General features: G+C 36.4%; 1 protein-coding gene across 4 annotated transcripts in view; it reads right to left on the bottom strand.

The window, feature by feature from the left end:
• Positions 1-5,747: 5,747 nt before the first annotated feature.
• Positions 5,748-14,800, bottom strand: part of TAPT1 (transmembrane anterior posterior transformation 1) — a 48,296-nt gene continuing 39,243 nt past the window's right edge. For all 4 annotated transcript variants that reach the window (XM_069793110.1, XM_069793114.1, XM_009919249.2 and 1 more), the window contains 4 exons: positions 14,443-14,511; positions 12,882-12,958; positions 9,304-9,464; positions 5,748-6,598 (listed from right to left, as the gene is read on the bottom strand). In XM_069793110.1, coding sequence (XP_069649211.1) covers positions 6,369-6,598; positions 9,304-9,464; positions 12,882-12,958; positions 14,443-14,511 — 537 coding nt within the window. In that variant the 3' untranslated portion in view covers positions 5,748-6,368. The remainder of the gene's footprint in view (positions 6,599-9,303; positions 9,465-12,881; positions 12,959-14,442; positions 14,512-14,800) is intronic.

The following is a 14,800-nucleotide window of genomic DNA, read 5'->3' as shown; positions in this document are numbered from 1 at the left end:
ATATAAGACAACCAACATTTTTTTAATAGTCCAAGAGCCCCTCCCTTCTCAAGTTAAATTCCAGTGAGAATATCTTCCTCTACAGACAAGATTTAGTCAGTCTTTTGTCTTAAAAAAAAAAAACAAAAGAAAGAAAAAAAGCTGCAGATTATGGCCTTGAACACTAGAATAACCAATGAAAATTTGACATATCCAAAATGACAGCAAGGAGAACAGATTTAAGATCTAGCTCATTTCCTTGGTGTTTAAACTATAAAAAAAAATTAAAGGTAAACTGTAAGACCTGCAAACTGTGTATTGCTCTCTTACTCACTGTGCTCTCCTGCTCTCACGGACTGCTCATACCAGACATAAACTAGAGATTATCTTGCTCCTTACAGTGGTTATATGAAACTGTGGAGCTTGTATCTTTGTTGCTTAGGGTTTGCAGTTTGGTTACCACATCAAGAGCTTAGTACACCTACTGCCCTCAGGCCCCTTGGGACAAAAATCCACGTTACTGAAAATCGGGACTACTGGAATTTTAATGTTTTAGAAACTAGACTTGTAAATCAATAGCAATAAAAGAAATTATATGTATTCAGATCAAAAGCTGAAACTTGCCTCGCACAATTTTCCATTTTGAAGATAAGATGTACAAAGCAGGTAAATCAATTCCACAAAATGACTCTGATGCCATTAGCAGAACATCTACTGTAAAGAATCATTTATTAAATATATATTGGGGCATCAGTCCTTGCTTTTAAGAAATGAGAGTCTAGCACAAAAACTAGCTAGACAATTTACTCTTGCCCACATGGAGGCAAAATAGCATGTGGTCACTAAATGGCTAAACAAGCACCATAAACCATTACCTCAGATGGAGCAGAATTTGCTCTCCTTCTCCAATGTCAAAGTAATTTTAAGTGACTAAAGGCAACTCAAATTTTTAGATCAGCCTAATAGGCGGGTTCTCTCCTACCCTATTAAGGACATTGCCTCAAATCAGTAGCTAGTGCCAAGCCTCCATACAAGATTCATTTTCATTACAGCTATGCCTTGCAGGAGCCCAAAGGGCACAAAATGTTAACTGACCTGAAAACAAGGTCCCATAGCTTCAAGGTTAGATACATACATACATATATATATACACACACACATACATATATATATATATATACATACACACGATACTTCAAGAACTGTTTCCAGAAGAGAATAGTTTAGCACAGCTCCTGCTGCCTTGGCTACAGAAAGAAGTTGGCTGATGGCTATATTGCTGCCTTTAACAAGAATGTCAAGCTCAAATCAAATCTGCAGGAAAATTCTGGACTGACAGTCAGTCCTGTGACCAAGATTGCACTTAACAGCATCAACTCAAACACCCTCCTGTTTTGATTTGGTGTACCAAGCCTAAGAATGTGCTGTCCAATGTGGGATTTTAAGTTTCATTGCCATACTTCTCAGTAAATCAAAGGCATTCCCATCACGACACAATTCCGCTTCTCTGAATTACCTATTTTAAACTGTCAAGCATCAAACAAGTCATTCCTGAGCTCCCTTGATACTTAAATTTATTTTCAACAGGAACAGCAGATATAAGCATCTGTCAGGACTGGGCATCACAGGAACACACTCTTTCTGATACTCAAAGTAGTCAACAAACTTATTACTGCTTTTGTCCAACAAACTGAGCATGGACAGCAAGAAGCAACACCAACATAAAACCTAAGCCTTTCTTGAACACCAAAAATTGCTCTATTAAAAATATACTTACCTTGCAACATCCCTCTCATACCACCAATCTAAGACTACTAAGTAATTTCAGATATAAAAATGTGAAAGTAGTAAATGCAATATAATGTGTAATACATGCAATGTGTTTGCCTATTCAATACAGGATTTATTTAGCAAAGTTTACAATAGAACTGCACCAGCCACCCTAAAAAAATTAGAACCCAAGGTAGTGCTGCTGCAACCCACATCTTTGTACTCAAAGAATTGACTCCTCTTTCTCCCTCTTCCCCGGATGCTCAACACTTTCTGCAGTTTGGCTGTAAGACAAAACTGCCTCCAATTAAGAGTGAAACCTTGGCTCTGCTTGACAGCATTACTCTCCTACAAAGTAGTAATGAATGGAAGAAATGACAGTCTACAGAGCCTAAAATAGTACCTGTGAGGTACAGGTGGGCAGCGTATTTACAATAAGGGCACATTTTAAAATCTGAGTTTATTTCATCTCAAACATGATAACAGTGTTTTAGTCAAAATTGAGAAATATTTTTAAAACCTATTATAATTTTGGATTTTTCTGTTATAAGAGCTGTGAGCTTACTGAAGAGTGTTCTTTGGTGTTATATATTTGTAACTCCTCTTACAGCTCCTCTCTTGGCAGCGTTTTTCCTAAATCAGAGTTTAACAGATACTGAAGTCCTAAAAAACAGTCTCAGGCTTAGTTGGCATGGCCGATGAAAGAACTATTCTCCTAGAGAAAGAGATATACAGAAATGATACATCAGGTGTTTTTGACAGCCTTCATAGTCAAAGCACCTCACACCACTATACACAGAAAAACTTCCTTGATAAATGTGGTCCTGTTGCAGTGCTTTCACAGTGTTTGTTACAGCCCCCCTTGCGAGCTGCTTAGCACTTACACAAAACTATTTGCTTCATGGTAGTCAGCAAAATTAACGTAGTCCAAATTTCTAAAAGCAGTTACTCTGAATAAGTTTTACGAGCAAACTTTGTTTAGAAATTGTCAAGAGCATTTCTGAAGCCATGATTACCCAAGACTGATACAGCTGGTACAACTCCTAGTTTAATCACAGTAGAGTAGCCCAGTTTGTAAGACACAATATGTTGCAATGTTTCAAGAGTTTTACAGAGTTTGATCACAGCTGCGCTATAATTAAGTTGCATTCATCCTTGCTTACCACCACCAAATAGATTCAGAATTGTAGCCCAACAGCTCAGCTGGCGTAGCAGCCACAACCGGGCAAATACTGGCTGTAACAACAGTGACCTCAACAACTATGCTGATTTACAAAAACAGACTTCTAAATGAATACTTAGAACATAGAAAATTTTGCACCACAAAAAACCCAAGACAAAGTTGAAAAGTTTCAACAAACTCTAAATTAAGAGGCAAGTAAATTAACAGCGTACTTGTGATTGTAAAACTACTTTGCTTGAGGGGAAATTCTGCTCTGCTGATGAACATCTGAAAGGCTTTGAAAGATTAATTAAATAATCCTATGGAAAACACAGTTGCTCCTTAATGCTCCTATAATGAATAATACTAATTATGAATATACACTGCACTCAGTGTGCTTTTGGAATTAATTTGGCAACTGTGACTTTAGTTGAAATATCACTGCTTGCATCAGAACTGCCTAGATTTTATTTTGGGGGGGGATTTATGAATTGAAGAACTCAATTTATTCACTGCTTAACCTCTGATGCTCTTATTTATTTCACTGTTAAGACAGGAGCTTTTCAAGAAAACCCTAAAGAAATAAAGAACTGCATCTATAGATGAGAAATTTGGTGTTGCTGTTTTGTTTTTTCTTTTTTTTTTTTTACCCCTGTGGTTTGTTTCCCCTCAGCTACTTCTAGAGTTCTGAGAGGACCGCCCAGGGTGAGAGAAGCAGCTGTGACCTTTCATTAAAGATGCACTGCTAGATACTCAAGGAATCCCTATTAATCACGAACAAAAACATGAGAACAATTAGAGAGCTTGAAGCAAGAAAGAACAATGAATCTTCATACCCAGCTGGGCCCCTACCAGACTTTCAGAGAGTTTAAGGGGAAGTGTTGCATTTGCAGTGACCTCTATAACTGGTGCCTCAAGTATACCTTTGCATTATTGTGATTCCTAAGTCAATGAGGTTACACCTACACCACAAACGGAGGTGTAAGAGCCATATCCCAAAGCCCAGCTATACTGCTTTAGATCTAGTTACCACAATTCAAGTGTAAAAACAAAGCAACAAAGGCTCCCAGCCTCAAGACGAGGATCTGTGCCAGGACTTGGACGTAAGTGCAGTTAGCCATTGCCCTTTCACTGTTACTGTCACATCCTCAGGACAGGATTTGCCTAAGCTTACACTGCAGTTACATTTGGCTTTGCTGCGTAGGTGTTAACTAGTCCAACTCTAGTAACTGACTACATAAATTACAACTCCCTGAAGACATATTTTTTCATTTACTTGGGATTTGCCTTTAAAAAACAAATTAATAGTAGGCTGGCATCAATACCTTCTTCCTACAAGCGGCAATAACCAACTGCTACAGAAATAAATCAGAACTAAAGCCATTGATAACACAGTTCTTATGCGCATTCCTGTCACGCATTTGCAAGAATCTTACTTTATGGAAATCAGAATTTAATATAGTAAATACATCGCAAGTTCACCAACCTGAATACTAAGAAAGAAATGTCGACGCTGTACTTTTCCTTTTTTAAACAAATATTACAAAATTGAATTTTATTGAGTTTCACACAAGATGCACTTATAAAATTGATACAGAATGTCATTCAACAGAAAAAAAAATATGAAAGCAATTCCAAGCTTTCTTTAGCAACTGCTAAATAATTAAAAAATAAGATACACCAAATTGACAGATAATCTGAATTTCAATGTGAACATCTCCAATTAGTATAAAATACATCAAAAATTAAAGAATTTCATATTTTTCCCCAGCACGAGTCCTCTCTTCTTTTTACTCTCATCCCTGAACAGTAACCACAGATTTTGGCCACTACTCCAGCTACTCTTGATGGGATAGGAGAGGCTGAAAGACTGCAGCAAGAAGTTCCGACCAGAGCAGACCATGCTAACCTGTATGGCAAAGCTACCTCATTACCAAGTCTGCTCAGACACATAACTCTGTCCAACTGTCTCCATTTGCTATATTACTGTAGTCCTGCAAGTTTCAGGGATTAGCATATACATTGAACTTTCGCATGTTCATAAAGCAAATAAACTTTGGCTTTCCCACTCTGACAAATTACGAAATTAGCAAAGAGCAAATTTTGTCTTCATTTGTTCAGCACTGAAGTACTTTTATGATACCTTCCCTTGGAAAGTGAAACTGGTGCTTACTTAAATATCTGAAAGGCATTTGAAGTTAATGCTGTGTTTTAACAATATATGAAGAATTTATCATTAACTAAAGGGTCTCTTCTGATACAAGTCTCCAGCCTAAGTTTTGAGCTCAAATTTATTCCATTCTTCATCTGAGGATTCCAAACCATCTTTCATCAATTCTCCCACAACTGCATCTCACACCAGAAATTAGGATGCATTGTAATGCTTAAACAGTCTTTAAAGATCCAGTCCATCTACTTAAGTTTGTCTAAACCGAATCAATTAAAATGGATAACTGATTTGATTGTCAGTATGAGCTTTTATAGGCATGTTCTCAGGCAAGTTAATACACAGATGTCACTATTATCAGTTAAACCCAAACCACAGTGTAATATTCTTTTCTGCCGTGTTAATGCCATACATAAAGTTCCAGCATAACACTTGCTTGCTGCAACTAACACTGCCTTTCCTCAACAAATATAAATGCCCCTTTATTATTTTTTCCTACAGCAACAAAAAATCCTCAGCTTTTAAAAATAATTTTATAAATAATTTGCCTTGCAGGACACACAACACAAGAAATGAATATGCTTCATATTTGCCCAGTTAAGCAGAACCTTCATTACGGTGATCTTTCCTTGGTGTTTAGTATTTAGATAAAATAGTATGCAGTAAGTCTTTCATTTAAAGGCAAAATTTTATTCTGATTACAAGATTTTCAAGATACATCTTGAAAAGGTTTTTGTTGACAAGAATAACTATCTTGACTTACTGTTTTATGTACCAATGCTTTACGCGTTTGTTGATATAAGCACAAGCTTTGAATTCTGCTTGCAGATGTTTAATAAAACAAGGTTAACTGGAAAGGCAAGCTTCTGATCAAGTTGTCATACATTTCCAGGAATATCCTTACACTGGAGGAACCCTTCATGAAAAGTAGTATGTTCTGGAAGCATGGTTTCATAATGCAGAACAGGATTATGCTTTTTTTCCAGTCTATTTTCCAGAAAAGTGATACTGCAGCTCTGCCACCAGGCTAGAGACTCAGGATCCACCACATTTTCCAAGAGGCAAGTTAAAGATCACTTACTTGACCTGACCAGATACCAAGCCAAGTTACTTGTAGAAAGAAATTAATATTTTTTGCCATTAATAATTTAAGTTTTTAAATAAATATTTATGTGCCTTTTGGGGCAACTGTCCATTCTGGTAGCATCTGCTGTCCCAACAGCTCAGTATCCTTAGCACATTGATTTAAAAAAAAAAAAAAACAAAACCAAAAAAAACCCCCCCAAAAACTTAGTCAATTCTGTTTCCACAAATAGTAAACCTGTCTATCTCCAACAAGTCCTTCTTTGAAGACCTGTGCTTTAATTCTGAACTGTCTTGGCTTATATCTTTTTCTTCTCCATCAGGAGTTGTCAGAAATTGATCAGAACTGCTTGTTACAAGTAAAGATGGCATATTCTCCTTCTGATGCACAGGCTGATTGGTAACTGATGTAGATCCATTTTCATCTGTGGAAATTCCTGGTGGAACAGAAGACAATCACAAAGATAATAATGAATTTAACACAGACGTACTGATGCATCTGTAACATCCAGATTCATCCAAAGCTGTCCTGAAAGTGTGCTGTATCAAATCAGCAGAAGCAAGAGAAGAATGCTTTGTGGAAGCCACTACCAAGCCACTGCCTCTTCTTAGTTTTACCATAAGAGATTTCCTTTTCTAATTTGGTAAAAGGACAGAAAATTAATTCTACAGAAGTTCAGATAACAAGCAAGAGCATAAGCAGCAGATGTTAGGACACACACTGCATTCTTGTGCTTTACATACTCATTTTTGTTGGCTTAGGCAAAGAGATTTTGACAGTCATTGTGTGAATCACACAAATATTTTCAACTGAAATGAAGAAAAGGAATCTCTGTAGCAGGAACTAGATGTGCTTAATCCTCTACATAAGTAGAATAAACCTGGCTTCTCTAGGGATAGCTAATAAATGACTCATGCACTGCTACACACTTTAATAGCACTGGCTCCTAAAGCAGTTCTATTAAAGATGTCTATTTTTATTCCTGCCTCTTACTTCAGTGGAGTTGAACACTGGCTCCATTAACCCAGGACATTTTTAAGTAATATCCATGTATTGTTTCCACATTTTGTTAAAACATTTAAAGAATTAAAATGCACAAGCAAATGACAAGGAAATAAATTTTTCTTATTTACTATCTCCTCGTAAAGACTGTATTATTGTTTCTAAAGGAATCTGAAAAAATTGGACTAATGTGGAGAGTACTGCAGATCAGCCCAAGGGAACATTTTTTGTCAGAATGGCAGCATTATCCAAATTACTACAAAAACTTATTTCTGTATAGCATGTCTTCACAGTATACCATCTACTACTTGAAGGTACATGGATTACTCTCTATAGTTTTATGCAAGTCAAAGGTACTAAACTTGCATTGAGAAAGGAGACAAGTAATGCTAATTGTAGAACTTGGCTACAAAGGTAAGTATTTTCTAATCCAGCAGCTTCCAGAGAAAGCTGGCCAGCCTATAAATGATTACCAGTAATTAGAACTTCCACCCTTCAAAAGCAAGTATGAAATTTTATCCTTCAAAATTTTAAACTGTTTCTGTGGACGAGGTGGAAACTCTTACGAAAATAAACTGACTCACATTATAAGCTGAAAGAAAGTAGACGAGATTAGTTCCCTCACCCTCATTCTACTAAGAGATAGGTTGAGAGACTGCATTGGAAAAAAAATCTGGTAAGTGGGGCACAGGGATTAACCAATATTGCAGAGCCCAGCAAATACACAGAAGGTGGGGAAGGTAACATCATTCTTTCAAATAATTGAGGTTTCTAGTAAATAAAGAGCTGTTAAAAAGTATTAAAAAAAACCCAACCAAACTGTTAAAAATTAGCTTTTTCACTGATGGAAGTTAGGAATTTTCTAAATAAAATCAGCAAAAGCTTTTTGATTGTTACTTTTCAATCAAAATCTTTCCATTTGAGGAAATAAGCATCTCTGCTGACTGACCTGGTAAAATTGCTGCTGCTTCAGCTAAAAATAGGCTTCAGGATTTATTTACTGTGAGTAAGTTTAAGGGTCAATCTGAGTAAGTATGACTTAAGTCTCATATGCAAGTGTAGTACTAGAACGTTTAATTAAAACATTATCATTATGACAGTCATCTAATGAAATGCAAAAGACATTCAGACCAATTCATATTACATTCTTTCATCAAGAAACTAAAGTAACCCTTTAAATTTAAGCTATTTAAAAATAAATGTCCACACCAAGTTTCTGCCTGATGTGATTTGACACAGGTGAGAGAGAGATTTACTACTAAAACACTGACAGATTCTTAACTCTGCTACTGCTGGCGAGACACTATGACGACTAATAAGCACCTTGCATTTCAAGCTGTTCAAGTCTTTGGCAAGCAATAGAGCGAACACAATAAAAGCCTCACTGTTAAGTTCTCTAGGGCTCTCACTGAGCTCTTCACAGAGGAAGATATACAATCCAATTCAGTTGACTGGAACAATGAAGGTTTCTGTTTCCTTCTATAACTTGTCATAGGAACATAATGATGCCCCATTCCAATTACATATTAACCACTAATGCTGAGGACCTATATGAGAAAACCATGCTGCACAGACTTGAAATGAAGCGAGTAGAGACCAGCCGAAATTCCTATTTGGATTTCAGAAAGCTTTTCATTAATGTGTTCATGACAACTACAAGTAATTATACCTATTGTGTGCCATGTTTTACATTAATTTCCATAAGAAATGCACAGGTTCCTTCCTCATTAAGCTTCAGCACTGCCAGAAAGGATGTGTAAATATTTCCTTATTTGTGTAGTGACATGGCAGAGGGGATTGGACTAGATGATCTTTAAAGGTCCCCTTCCAACCCAAACCATTCTATGGTTATGATTTCAAACAAAAGCGTGCTACTGTTCCGATGGTTCTATCACCTCCACATATCAGGGTGAGATCTTATCAGAAAGATCAGTACTTGCAACCAAAAGAAGATGCACAAACTAAAAGCAATAAATTCTATTACATTTACACACTTGTGTTCACAGCTGTGATACAGTACGATTAAGGTCCAGCAACAGGCTTACTGTGCAGCAATGTCATACATCTGGTTTAATATTAAATTTAGTCTGAAAGCAATTATCATTACAGTTAAAAACAAAACAAGGCAGTTAGCCTTACCTTGGGTAGATTTAAACATGCTTTGCTGTTTGCCAGCTGGCTTCCCTGGGGTGGCAGTCAGGACAGGATTGAATAATTTCTCCTCCATTTTTGCCTCCTTTACATATTGACATGATTTCCCCAGCAATACAATACTGTTAAGGACTTTCAGAGATATTAACCTGAAAAAATAAAAGTATTTGTTTACATATTTGCATTAGCATATTAAAATAATTGCATATTATTCATACTGCAATTATTCGTATTAAAATAATTGCATATGGTTACTGCTGTCTTGGAAGGATTAGCTAACAAATTAAATCCCTTCAATACAACATCAAAAGGTAATTTCCTTTTCTTAACAAAAACAACAAGTTTTATCATAGTTTAACAAAAGGACTACAAGGACAGTTAAGCAGCCATTTAATACATCAAATATTTAAATAGAGAACTAAGAAGGGCCTTCAACAGTGCGAGTCCAAATTAACTGCACTACTGTTAAAATTGTAGCCTTAAGTGTGCTCAGCCAAGGATCACTAGTGGACTTTGAACCACAAGAAAGCAAGTATCCAGCTTTCACAAATTACAGGCTAATCATAAAAAGTCCTTTTTCACATCACAAAAGACAGTCCATGACACTCAACAAATCCAAAGAGGCAGCACTGCATTACCATCATAGCAGAGTCCAGTTGACGGCAGATTCCTTTTCTATTATGACTAACTTGCAGCACAAACTTCAACAAATCATTTAAGTCCCTTTAATACCTGTCTTCTCAGTTGAAGAACAGGAAGGTTTCAACTACCACCAAGTGCTTACAACTCAAATAAGCTTTGTAAAATTTAAGTTCCATTACTAGTATTACATGACACACAGACCAATGTCCACTCCAGGGTGAAAGCAGAGGTGAAGCAGGTGAAGGCTCACTACAGAACAACAAAGAAATCTATTCTCTGTAGGATGAACATAAATATCCTCTACACAAATCAACCTATGTAACAAAAGTGAATGAAATGCAGACTCTAAATTCATTCTCCACTCTGAAAAATCTGTTTATTAGTACGTCACTAACAGACTAAAAAGCAGACTTGAAGTGAACATTCACAGATCCATGGAGCAGGTCTAACTACTTAATCATAAAGTGACCCAAGCACATTTCAGCAGCAACTTCACTATCTCTCACTGCATTAATGTAAACAGAACTTGTCAAGCAGAAAAACAAAGCACACTGCACTTTTAAGGGATTTCTATGCAATACATTTAACTGGTAAAAGAAATTTAGAGAAATGGAAGAATGAGCAGAGCAGGCCACTTTCAGTACTCAGAAGAAACTGACATTTTAGCATCCAAGCAACCACAAAGAAGATATCATTTTATACAAGTTGAAAGCTGCAATTGTCTACAATTTTATTAGGTTATTGGGAAAGATTTTGTTTGAGAGTTGAGAAGCTCTCCTCCATGTTTAGTAAGTTTTAGAGATGTTTTTTCCTACACTTTTTATGTAACAAGCTTTTGTTCTGAGAGAGTAGGAGTTTACAGCATAATTTCACTATGATTTAATGAGATTAGAAGTTAAAAAGGCCATAAATCAACACTTCACTGTATCAGTTCCAGCTTCTCATGGAAAACTATGCAGGAGTTTCTAGCAATTCTCCTTTATTCTTTTCTGCCAGTCCACTCCAGGCTCAAATTTCTAACAACAATGTAAGTTTGCAGTTGTACAAAATCCTAGAAAAAGAAAACTCCGTTTTCATATGCTGGGCAAGACTCTTTAATAGTATAACTTACAGTATTACAGTTGTTAAATATTAATACAAACCAATGTCCTCCATATTACAGTCTCAATCCTTTGCCCAGTTAACTGTTTCAGATTTTACCACATTGTTTCTCACATAGCACAGATATGATATTACTAATCATTACTAATCAGATGAAAATCTGAAATTTACATTCAGAACACAAATTACTTGAAAGGTGCAAGAGGTGAGTTAGCTCCACATTTAACATCATGGCAGAAGTAAAAATCTGTTCTTACTTTTCAATAAGGACAAAATAAACCAAAATGTATTTACTCTTGTGACCTATGCCTTCGAAGAGCAGCATTTAATCCTTCATGTTAATCACACTACTTCTTCCTGCCCTCCATCCTCCAAGCCACAGAGACAGGGAAAAATCCACGGCTGGGCTGCAGCAGTGCAATGGTAGATGTAGGGAAATATTACATGTATTGGGAAAAAGGAAAAAACACTGAGCAGAATAAAGGTGCTGAGCTTGGTATGCCACAGCTTGAATGTGATGATCAGGGACTAGTGCTTTCAGTTATATAGAGCTGGCTTTAGGGAAAACATGGGCACAGCATGTGGTACACTGGGGAAGAAATCGAAGTATGGTGCAGAGGAATATGGCTAACATTTTAATATTTGGCTTATATGCAGTATCTCAAAGTCCTAGTTATCCAACACTAAAGAGATGTGTCTCTACACTGATGTGGACTAGACACATCAGATCAAGTTCTACGTTTTTTGCTGATCAAGATCAGATTAGAGATAAGAGTCTACCTATTCATAAAAAATGTGTAGCAATGCCGTTCTTTTCAGAAGGTATTGTAAAACAGCAGCCTCCTCTCTTCTGGTCTACATGCTGAACCACTGACCCAGACCTAGAAGCCTTTTACTTCCCAAGCCTTGTGGCCTTCAGTTACAAACACAACTTGGCAGGGCACTGGAAGAGTTATTCCCACAATACTGTAGGCAGGCTCTCTGTGCTGCAGCAATCTGAATCACTTAATTCCTGATGATCAGTTTTAGGAGGACTCCCAGTATCAATCAGTACTGAGAGACAACAAACGCTGACACAGTTCAGTATGCAGCCTTCCTAGAAACTGGCCATACCCACATAGTCAGTCTCCAGCAAGTGCCTCAAGACAGGCAAACTAGACTGGATTTATAGTACAACTAAACGCATCTCAGAAGTACGTATCGACTACTGAGAAGTTAAGGATAACACAAGTATAAACTGACTTGGCAGTGAAGGGATACTTGCAAATCATCAGTTTTGGAAAACAAATTGCCATAGGACATTATATTCCTTAACTAAGATTACTTACTGACCCCACCCTTCCAGGAAAGGCAAGCCTTGCATTTACTTTTTTTTCCATATAGCAGTTTCCTAACACAAAGAAACCTTGCATTTAACTACCAGAGAGAATTCATGATCTGCTCAGAGCACTTAAACTGCTTTTTTTTTTGTTGGCATACTGTATCTTTAGTTCTTTTCACGGGAAGTTTCATTCCTTAGAATTCAATTTCCCCTTTTATGCAGAGGTATGGTGCTTGTCTGTCAAATTCTTTCAATCATTTTTCCATTAGTTATTTTCATTACTGAAGTTACTTATTGAGGGCTATAATCCCCCAATGCAGTTACAGTACTTAGGGACCAATCTGCACTCTCAATTCTGGTTTGTGAGCATAGGTGTTTTACATTTATCTTCTACTGAACATAAACTGCATTTACACTTAGACCTAGAAGTATCAACAGAAGCTTTTTTCACATATCTCATCAAATAATGGTAAATACTTTTCAGCTGTGTGCATTTACTTACCCACAGTAGAACAGCACAACACAAACATAAGCTAAGACTCCTTGTACTTTTATTGAGCTTGTTACGACCCTGATGAGCTGTTTTAAGGATAAAAGTTAAACAGTTAAAACATATAGCACACAACTATTATAGAATATTTTAACAGACATTTCTTACTTGGTAAATTCAAGACAAAAGTAGAAACATTTACATTAATAGAACTTATTCTAATGCCTCCCTTGGTAGCACTAAGTATTCAAGATTTTGGTTTGAATAAGTATTATAGTAGCACCTAGTTGCAACTTTCCAAAACTACAGTCTGATAAAGTTTCCTTCACCACTGACTTCCAAGTAAAATAACAAGTGAACACCCCCCCCCCCACACACAAAAGTAAAGGGCTGGAAGCAGACTTAACAATTTTTGAGGAAAATGTCAAGGGATGCTGATGCAGTAAAAGACAATCAGTGTTTTGCACTATGCTAACATTTTGAATACAAAATTGCTTTGTGAACTAGGCATATGAATCCCAAGTTTCAGTAACAAATGATCCTGAAATCTCAGTTTTACTTCGGTATTTCACAGTTAGGGTTCCAAAGTTAGCAAAGCGCTTCAGTTTGTTTAAAACCTATTAGCATCCAGGATATCATATCTGAACACAATTAACTTGAAAAAAGCACTTCAATCAAATTCTCACTGGATGTACTGCTAATAAAAGAAATCATGACTATGATCACAATTATGAGGGTTTTGGTTTTGGTTTTTTAAAATCCTGGATAAAAACTAGGCAAAGCCTGTCAATAATCTTTTTCCCCATCTCTATGGGAGAACATTACATTCAAAAGTTAACTCATATTGATATTCTTCCAGGAAAATTATGAATTAGCATCTTTGCTGGCAAAGCAAGAACACATTCCCAGTATTACGATAACTACTGCTTCTCTACACATGTGTGGCAGCTATCTGCAGAAAACATTCTGCAATAGTTAATTCAGAACAGACAGCATGTGGACACAATTCCAATAATTAAGTGATTCATTTTATAGCAGCATGTCCATGTAACAGGGTCAGCTATTTTAGAATCATGTATTCTACAACAGCTCAGAAGCTCAGTGCTCCATATAAAAGAAAACTTAGTCATTAAACATACCATTACAGGGACAACCACAAGGACTCCTATGGAAAACCTAAAAAAACTAGTACACTACTGCTAACCTTCTGGCAACCAGCTGCTTTGACTATTCCGAGTGAATGAACAGGATAATTGCCAAAAGGAATAAATGTTTAATAAGCACAGATGTAGTTTAATTCCAGTGCTACAACTCAACTGCTTATAAATTCTATAAGATTAATATATTTTCAATTTTCTATGAAAGGCTGATAAACAGTAACACATTCGTGAAGTCATAATTAGTACGTGATATAGGTTATACTGAATGCTAACTCAACCTTGCAGCATCATTTCAGTTACTTAAGATGATCATTTTATCCTCAAAACATCAAAATGAGCCAGCCATCTCACAGGCATATATTCTCAAAGTGAGATCTTATTGACAGAGAACTGATAGGGAAGATACAACTTACTAAAACAGCCAGTGGAAGAGGAATGAAACCCATTCTTCTGGAAACTGAATCACTATAATCTGTATATGCCTAGGAAAAAAAAGAGGAAGAATAATGAACTATTTATGCAAAGGAATGAGCTTATTTTAGCTTGGCACACCCTCTAGATAAGAATCTCTGCTAACAAACACTATACTGCTGTAAAGTGTATCTATTCACATTTTGAAATTCAAATGCAGATAGCTGTACTCTCAGACAAAAATATAATACTACCATGACCAGTAAGATTAGCTTCAGTGCTCTAAATCAAGAGCAACTGGAATATAATACAAATCTCTAAATCGAGAGCAATTAGGACACTGAATCCAAATGGGCTATA

The sequence above is a fragment of the Haliaeetus albicilla genome, chromosome 1 (assembly GCF_947461875.1).
Source record: "Haliaeetus albicilla chromosome 1, bHalAlb1.1, whole genome shotgun sequence".
NCBI lineage: Eukaryota > Metazoa > Chordata > Aves > Accipitriformes > Accipitridae > Haliaeetus > Haliaeetus albicilla.
Note: the sequence above shows the minus strand (reverse complement) of the source record. Positions and strands in the feature narration are given on the sequence as shown.